Here is a 9,009-nt window from a genome sequence, read left to right on the forward strand (position 1 = left end):
AAAAAGAGTCCTCAGGAACAAGAGTTGCCACATCTGCAAAACACCTTGTCAATAACCTCTCTCTCCATCTTTCTCTTCCTACCCAGCGATCTAAAGCCCACTCCAGGGGGCAGTTGTTTTCTCTGTAGTTTCTGGCCAGTTAATGGCTGCTGTAGACTCTGTGATCTATCAAGGCACTTCCCAGCCAGCAGCCCACTAGACACGTCTGGGTCTCATCCAAACCAGTTGCTTTCTCATGTCTCCTACTTGTTATTTCATGCTCGCTGCACACTCATGTTTGCAGCCTTAGTAGCCCATCAGGCTAAAGATGAAATTAGAAATTATTTCTGTTCATTAGGAGCATTCTAGTAGACAGACTTCAAAATTAGTGTTTGGGTAGGCTAAGAATTTGGTCAATTAATTTAATTCATTAATTTAATTTAAGTCATATCAAGGCAAAATATAATTGAGCATACATTTATTAATTCAAAATCGACGCATCTTCATACCACCATACAATTCTGACTAACACCCCAAAACATTTAAACACGCAGTTATGCTTAAGCTACGATGAATGTTAGTCGGTGTTGATCGCCACCTAGGGGAAATTAAAAGACATGCACTCTATAATTTAAGCAATTCCTCGACATAACCTCGACCTGCAATGCTTCAAGGGTAAAACGATTTAGTAATTCCTGCAATGGATTAAATTGGTCAGAAGACTACGACTGATTCTCTATAATGAAGCAAATAATAGAGTAGTTAAAATACATTCATTCGTTTAGCCTACAGCATTGTCATTTTCTATGGCTCTTGCAGAAAAATAACGCACCATTGCTGGCTATACACTGGGAGAAAAAAAATCTTATTTTTTTAGAAGCGTGTAGAATCTAAGTATCTAAACCCCAAAATGTTCTCACGCTATGTGGGAAAATGGTGCCCTCCACGCGCACTTTATAGATAGGCTTTAGCGCGCGCCTGAGCCAGAGTAAACAAGTCACGAGACCGCATGGGCTCGAGAACCCTATCGCAACAGTGACGTTGAGATGAGAGAGCGGCTGAAAACAGGCCAATCGGACACGCTTATTGGCTGCCAGCGCGGCCACTTTCTCACCTGATTGGCTAAGAAGGTGCAACGGTGTTGTCGATGTACTGAGCAACGCTAGACAACAACAATACCAAGGCTGACATGAGCTCATATTCGCGGTAGCTCGAGGTGCCAGGACATTTGATTGTGCGAATAAGCACTAATAATCGATTTTATTGCGAAGACAATCATTTAAAGTCGATGTTTCTTGCCAGGACCAACTCAGGACGCAATTATGAGTGGCTAGTGGGTTTATTTAATCCAAAATGAGAGTTAAAGCAATTAGCTATCGTCGCTACTATTGTTGTTGATTGCGGGGTGTGTCAATTACCATGAGGCAATCAATATCGATCTTGACCCTCGATAATTTAAGGTAGACAAGAACAAGGGAAGTTGAACAACGCTGACTAAACAACCTGAGGTTTCGACACCTTCAGTCCATTGTCCAGGATTTTATCCGGACACAAGAGGTATGTTGGATGAAGCGAACTAGCGATAGCCAATACGAAGCTAGCCTTTATTGAATAGCGGCTGCATGGCTTTTGAATGTAATGTCCGTAACAACGTTACTTATTTTTGTTATAATGTCTTGTTCAAATTTGCATTTACATGTTCTATACATATGTTATTTAGTTTGGAAGGCGATAGTAACGTGACCGTTTCAAACTTCCTGTTATTATGCAAAGGATCAGCATCATGGTTTTTTTTGTCTGTTCAATCATCTGACCTGACCCTGCAAGGTTTCACCATGGAAAATAACACCGGTTCCAGCACCGACCCGGCAAATCTGGATGAGAGCGCGCTTCCTGCAGAGACCGAGAAAGAAACAGATCTGAATTTCCCTCAAGACAGTGAACCAAAAACCATAAAATCAGGTGAGATGATCAGATACTGTAACCTCGTGGACAGCTCTGTATTGATATATGCAAATTATACAGAATAAAAGCGAGAGAGAAACACTTTAGGTGTCTATGCAGTTGCCCTGCTTGGCCCCAATAACCCCAGAGGCGCAGTAGGTTAAACAACACCAGCCTAAGTGTGAGGCATCATTCATCACTTGAAGTTGTCCATAAAATCCTGTGTCCTGGCTGTCTTCTGGGGCAGCCATGGCCTACTGGTTAGCGCTTCGGACTTGTAACCGGAGGGTTGTGGTTCGAACCCAGACCAGTAGGCACGGCTGAAGTGCCCTTGAGCAAGGCACCTAACCCCTCACTGCTCCCCGAGCGCCGCTGTTGTTGCAGGCAGCTCACTGCACCAGGATTAGTGTGTGCTTCACCTCACTGTGTGCGGAGTGTGTTTCACTAATTCACGGATTGGGATAAATGCAGAGACCAAATTTCCCTCACGGGATCAAAAGAGTATATATACTTCTAATCCTTACCCTGCTGTGTGTTCTTTGCTGTCGCTGCAGTCGGAGGTCGCGTGCGGTTGTACTCCGAGTCTCAGGTGTACACCATCAGCCGCTGCGAAGAGTCCGAGGCCGCCGACGGAGGCGTGTCCTCGGAGGAGGGCATGGGCGACGGCGCGCCGTTCCGTGGGAGGTCCCAGTCGGCGCCCGCCGCTCTCTGGGCCGCCAAGCACTACGGACGCCAGCTCCGCCGGATGAGCGACGAGTTCGACACCTGGCTGGACCGAGGGGTGAGGGGGTGTGTGTGTGTGTGAGTGTGACACCTGGCTGGACCGAGGGGTGAGCAGTGTGTGTAGAGTGTGTGTGTGTGTGTGTGTGACACCTGGCTGGACCGAGGGGTGAGGGTGTGTGTGTGTGTGTGTGTGTGTGTGTGTGCTGGACCGAGGGGTGAGCAGTGTGTGTGTAGAGTGTGTGTGTGTGACACCTGGCTGGACCGAGGGGTGAGGGTGTGTGTGTGTGTGTGTGTGCTGGACCGAGGGGTGAGCAGTGTGTGTAGAGTGTGTGTGTGACACCTGGCTGGACCGAGGGGTGAGGGTGTGTGTGTGTGTGTGCTGGACCGAGGGGTGAGCAGTGTGTGTGTAGAGTGTGTGTGTGTGACACCTGGCTGGACCGAGGGGTGAGGGGGGGTGTGTGTGTGTGTGTGTGTGTGTGCTGGACCGAGGGGTGAGCAGTGTGTGTGTGTAGAATGTGTGTGTGTGTGTGTGTAGAGTGTGTGTGACACCTGGCTGGACCGAGGGGTGAGGGTGTGTGTGTGTGTGCTGGACCGAGGGGTGAGCAGTGTGTGTGTGTGTGTGTGTGCGTGCTGGTCAGGAGAGGGCAACAGAGGTTAGGTAATGCAGTGAGAGCTTACACAATGGTGCCTTGTTTAGAACTGTGTATTCTTTCACACAAACTCGCGTCACATGCGGACGTCACCGCCCATTCAGAGATGCAAACAATCGGCTTTTTGGTTCCTTACTATGTGATCTCCATGGCGATGCAGCGTTTGTTTGCACCTCCAAAAACATGGCTTACCTGGTAACCTCCCAAAAACACCCCTAAAAACGCCCACAAATACCCATGTGTGTGTGTGGAAGAATAGCCACAGGGCAAGATGCTGTGAACAGAATGAGCTGAAACAACACTGGTGTACATGTGAAAGTGTGTGTGTAGGTGTGTGAGTTAAAATAATAGTGGTGTGGCGGTGAATGTGTGTGTGAGTGTGATGTGGTGTAGGCTATGAAGATGTGTCAGTCGAGGTATGTTGAGGGAAAGTGTGTGTGGGCAGAAGGTTAAGCAGAGTGAGTTTATGATGGTGGTGGTGTGTAGGTAAAAGTGTGTGTGTGTGCAAGGGGGTTCTGAAATGTTTTGAGTTTAAATGATGGTGGTGTGTATGTTAATATGTGTGTGTAAGGGGGTTCTGAACAGTGTAAGGGTTTACAGGATGTGTGTGTGTGTGTGTGTGTTGTAGGCCATGACGATGTGTCAGTGGAGGTGTGTTGAGGGAAACAAATAGTGGTGGGCAGATGAGCATGTGAAGCAGGCAGCTGGAGATAAACAGGAAGGAGATTAGAACAGTCACAGGTCATGGAACCGTGAGAATGTCCTGAGTGTTCTAAACACAAGAACAGCACAGGTGTTAGCTTGCAACCACTTCCTTTTTCACTTCTGTTATTGTGATCTGAGAATGCTCTCTCCCCAGCTCACAATTAGATCTCCATTCTTTCTTTCTGTCTGTCTGGTCTTTCTCTCTCTCTCTCTCTCTCTCTAGGAGCAGAAGCGGGCAGGTATGTCCGGCGCCCCCCGGCAGGGCCTGCGTGGGTGGTTCTCGTTCCTCTGGAGTCCGAGAGAGGAGGAGGGCAGAGACTGAAGCGCCCGCTGGCCGTCCCCTCCCATCACCCTCCCGCTGATCCCTCCATCACATCGTCTCATCGTCTCTAACCAGCTACACACGCTGTCCAGACTCCGGCCACGATGCCTTTTCTTACCTGTGTACAACACACACACACACACACACACACACCTCCTGGGAGGCTTGGAGCTGGGAGTCTGAAGACTAAAGGGGAAACGTTAATATCTTGCAATAATTGGTGGATAAGTGTATTTTGCAGAACCGATAACTGTTAGTTTAATCTGACAATCTCCAAAGTGACAATCTCTCTCTACAAAAATAGATGACAATTCACAGATATTTAAAAATTATTTATCAATATTTACAATTTATAGTGTAAAATATTTCTACCATAAGTGTTATTTTGTTCAATGTCCTTTTCTAGTATAATATATAGACATGTATCACAAAATGTGTGCGTACAATCAAAGGTTAGATAATCTCCTGACACAACCCAAATAACTGCTGACGAGAAGCCGAGACACAACCAGGACTGATAACGAGGACTGATTCTTCAGAGGATAATGATGTAGTCGCCCTTACCTGGCTCAGGATTTATGTTTGCTCACCTTTGCCATTGTGAACTACCTGTAGTTGGACTTTACCTGTGCGCATGTGTGTATGCCGCTTTAAATGCGTACAGATTGCCTGCGCTCCACTTGCGGAAGACTGCGCACCTCAACTGGAATGACTTGTTTATGTGCATTTCCATTATTTAAATATTTATGGCAAAAAATACATTAATGTTATTGCTGTTTGTTTGTTTGTTTTAAGTTGTAAACATTTCATGTGTGCATATTGGTGGGACACTTTGTTGTTGTACAGGATACCTGTAGACCCCCCTGAGTGTGTAATGATGAGGTCACCTGAAGCCCCTTCACTTTGCCTGCCACACTTCGCCTGCTGAGTACAGCACACTCAGACTGTGCCTCCCAGACCACTGCTGACCAAGGCCGCCTGCACGGGACAGGCCTGTGGGCTGATCTGGCCCTGATCCGGCTGGGATGTGGCCCACATGAGGGCCAGGTCTGGCCCACAGTCCACTGCCAAATTAGACAGTCACCTGAGGTGGGAAAGGGCTTCTGGAGGTAGTCTCTCAGTGATCAGCCAGACTGCTGGTGTTCTACTTGAAATGTACCTGAACTATTTAAAATGCTGGTTTTTACCACTCTTTATAGACATTTGTAATTTCATACAAAATGTTTTTACTCATTTTTATGTTTTTACTCATTTTTTTTATTTTCTATGTAAGTACTGATCTGTATTTGTATTTCTTTTATACCATTTGGTCAAATAAATGAATTTCATGGACTGCAGAAGTTGTTTTGTGCTTCCTTACCAGGTTTCACTTATACACACCTATAAATCCAACCTAGAAACTGGAACTTTCTGGTAAACGTGGAACTTATTCAGAACAGGAATTTGAACAGGAAGCTCCGAAGTACTTGGTTACCATGGAAATGTTTAAGTCTAGATGAACCAGATCATGTCCAGAGCCATAGAAATGCTAACGTCCATATGACCCAGATCATGTCCAATGCTATTGACTGACAGCAGTACAATGATGGACAGAAGCAATTAGAAATGAGAGAACAGCTGATTTGGTCTCATGATCGCATCCATTCCAAAGCAGGTACCTGTTCTGACATGAGGGGGTACCATGAGGTTCCAAAGCAGGTACCTGGCTGGATTTGTACCTGTTATGACATGAGGGGGTACCATGAGGTTCTAGGCCACACAAGACGGGTCTCTCTTGCAGAACCTCCTGCCGCTGTCCAGGCGGCTGAGCCGCTGCATGTCCTGTAGGCTCAGCTCAAAGTCGAACACGCACGCATTCTCCTGCACCCGCTGAGGCTCCCGCGACCGTGGCAACACAGCCACGCCCTGCTGCATCGCCCACCTGAGCAGCACCTGGGCAGGTGTGCGTCCGCACGAGCTCGCCACCGCCCGCACCTGAAAGATCCAACACGGAGAGAGAATGCGGAAAAGTTTTTACCCCCAGGCTATCAGGATTCTAAATGAGGATTGTAGCAGGAGCACCAGCACACAGTACAGTAGCAGGAGCACCAGCACACAGCACAGTAGCAGGAGCACCAGCACACAGCACAGTAGCAGGAGCACCAGCACACAGTACAGTAGCCTAAACACTTTGCACTTTCTTCCTTTTCTATACATGTATCCTTGAATTTCCCCTGGGGATCAATAAAGTATGTATGTATGTATGTATGTATGTATGTATGTATGTATCTATCTATCTATCTATCTTTGCACAGTCTTGGGAGTCAGTGGAATAAGCATTTCACTGCATTTATAGGCTACCTGTATAATGTATGTGACTGACAAATAAACATTTGATTTGATTTGATTTGACCTCAGGCTCCTGCAGCAGAGCGCCCTTCCCCAGGGACGAGTAGGCCTGGACGCGCACGCCCGCCTCGCCACACGCCCTCAGGAGCTCTGGCTGGCACAGCGCCGGGTGGAGCTCCACCTGCAGCACGGCAGGCGGCACACGGCAGCTGCCCAGGAGCTGGCGGAGGTGCGCGGTGGTGTAGTTGGACACGCCGATCGCCCGGAATGTTCCACTGCGGTGGAGGTCCTCCAGGACGGTCCAGCTTTGCGCGCGGTCGGCGGCGTTCTGCGCGTCTCCTGCGTCCAAGCCCTCGGTGCCGGGCCAGTGCAGGAGGAAGAGGTCAACGGAGCCGCAGTCCAGCCGGTCCACGCTCCGCTGGCAGCCGTGGAGCGCACGGGGGCCGTGGTCCGCCGGGTCCAGTTTGCTGGTGACGAACACGTCGGCCCTCGTGAGACCGTGCTGCGGCAGGAGCTCTCTCAGCGCTCGGCCCAGGTCTGCCTCGTTGCCGTAGACGGCGGCCGTGTCGAAGGCGCGGTACCCTGCGGCCAGCGCCGCGTCCACTGACCGGCGCAGCTCGTCTCCGTGGAGCTTGTACGTCCCCAAGCCCAGGAGGGGCATCTGGACGCCACAGTTCAGCTGGACACAGTCCTGCAGGGTGGGCATGGTGACCAGCAACAAAGAGCCTTCGGCAATCTAACAAAACAGGAGAAACAAATAATCTTATGCGTCTCAAAAATCTCAAGTCTCGGGCTGTGTGGCTGTGTTTTATGGCTTCGTCTATTGTACTGTAGATTGTGTTAATCTTTCCCATGATAAGGATTTCAACTATATTGCATTATTATGTTTTTGCATATAGGGTCTAGATAGATAGATAGATAGATAGATAGATACTTTATTGATCCCCAAGGGGAAATTTTAAGTATAAACTATGAAAGCTGTATTTTAAGCCTATGGTGCATAACTCAATGCTTTCGCATGTGTTCCCATGTGTATTGTTAGTTTTTCTCGATCGTTTTGATACTTGTGTCAACTCTGACATCACGTTCTCAAAACAGTTAACACCCGTGTCTGAACAAAAGCACTCTGAACAAAATGACACATTTTGCTTGTAAAAAGGCTGTTACTCTCTCAAAACACTTAAAACATGTAGCAAAAGCAAATCTTGCCTTCAAACACTACAACTTGTTGCCAATTCAAAAACACTCTTTAATCAATCATTACACACTGGACAACAAAATGCAAAATCTAGTTCTCAAAATGAGCATTTTTGTTATGTCTTTCATTACTTTCTCATTTTTCTGGTATCAGAAGACCTACCTACCTTGGACCGTTTTCTCCACCAAATAGGCAATACAGTACTTTGTCTAAATGTGCATTAGATCCATACTTGCAAATAGCAACACAGAACAGACATCTCTTATGTATAATGAATGATTGCTGATTGAAGAATTGTGCAAAGGAGTTTCACACAGGTGTAACAGAGATTCAGACTTATGCAAGGAATCTATACCACCTGTGAAAAGATGTTTTCCTTTTGTTTAGCATGGGAAAACCAATAGAGTTTGGGGCTTTTGAATGACACCTGTGTTAACTGTTTTGCAAAAGGGTGTGAGAAATGTGTGAACCCAATGAAAATGTGTGAATACTCGCAAGAGATGACTTCTGCTGTGCAAAGAAAGTAGTCATGAAGACCAAGTGGATTCCAGTTTACTTAAGCAGGTAAAAGCAATCGAGAAAAACTGTAATGGGATATGCGATGACCTTGGCATCATAGTTTAATAGACAGAAAATGTGCAATACCCTGTTATGCACAGGGGTGCAGCTACCCATTTTTTGAGGGGTATGCAACAACAAATTGGCGCCCCCCCCCCCAAAAAAAAACACAAACAACTATAGTAAAACAAAAGGCCAATAATGTATTACATATTATTATTTTTTAAGAAATTCTGCCAATTTGAGTGTATTGTTAAATGTCGCATTGTCACTTTAATAGAGTCTAAACGGTTCTCATAACGTCCTTTTGCCAGCTGTTGCTCACAAAGGATAATCACACTCTAGCCTTTGTTTGCGCCACATTGACAGCACAATATTAAGTTATTACAAGGAATCTTCATTATTAGGAAATGGAAACATAATGAGTTGCTGCTAGTGTGACATTTCTGTTTGCAGTTTGCCATTAAAAGTGCAGTATGAGCATGGTAGCCACCTAGCTATCTGAATGGAATCAGCTATTCCAATCAGCATATGCTTAGAAAACGCTAGTTAGTCTGGTAACATGAATAACGTGAACATGAAACGTGTGCTTCCAAGCACAG

General features: G+C 46.7%; 2 protein-coding genes across 2 annotated transcripts in view; one reads left to right on the forward strand and one right to left on the reverse strand.

Annotated features, from left to right (window-relative positions):
• Window positions 1–1,135: 1,135 nt before the first annotated feature.
• On the forward strand, window positions 1,136–5,660 carry bada (BCL2 associated agonist of cell death a). The gene is made up of 4 exons (XM_048227395.1): window positions 1,136–1,536; window positions 1,807–1,941; window positions 2,478–2,704; window positions 4,225–5,660. The coding sequence occupies exons 2-4, from the start codon at window positions 1,815–1,817 to the stop codon at window positions 4,321–4,323; spliced, it is 453 nt and encodes a 150-aa protein (XP_048083352.1). The 5' UTR covers window positions 1,136–1,536; window positions 1,807–1,814; the 3' UTR covers window positions 4,324–5,660.
• The window catches only part of zgc:110782 (uncharacterized protein LOC541358 homolog), a 4,182-nt gene continuing 826 nt past the window's right edge, over window positions 5,654–9,009 (reverse strand). Inside the window, exons 2-3 of the mRNA XM_048227381.1 lie at window positions 6,716–7,387; window positions 5,654–6,297 (exon numbers count right to left, since the gene is read on the reverse strand). Coding sequence (XP_048083338.1) covers window positions 6,073–6,297; window positions 6,716–7,357 — 867 coding nt within the window. The 5' untranslated portion in view covers window positions 7,358–7,387 and the 3' untranslated portion in view covers window positions 5,654–6,072. The remainder of the gene's footprint in view (window positions 6,298–6,715; window positions 7,388–9,009) is intronic.

Source organism: Alosa alosa, chromosome 2 (genome assembly GCF_017589495.1).
Source record: "Alosa alosa isolate M-15738 ecotype Scorff River chromosome 2, AALO_Geno_1.1, whole genome shotgun sequence".
In the NCBI taxonomy this organism is placed as follows: Eukaryota; Metazoa; Chordata; class Actinopteri; order Clupeiformes; family Clupeidae; genus Alosa; species Alosa alosa.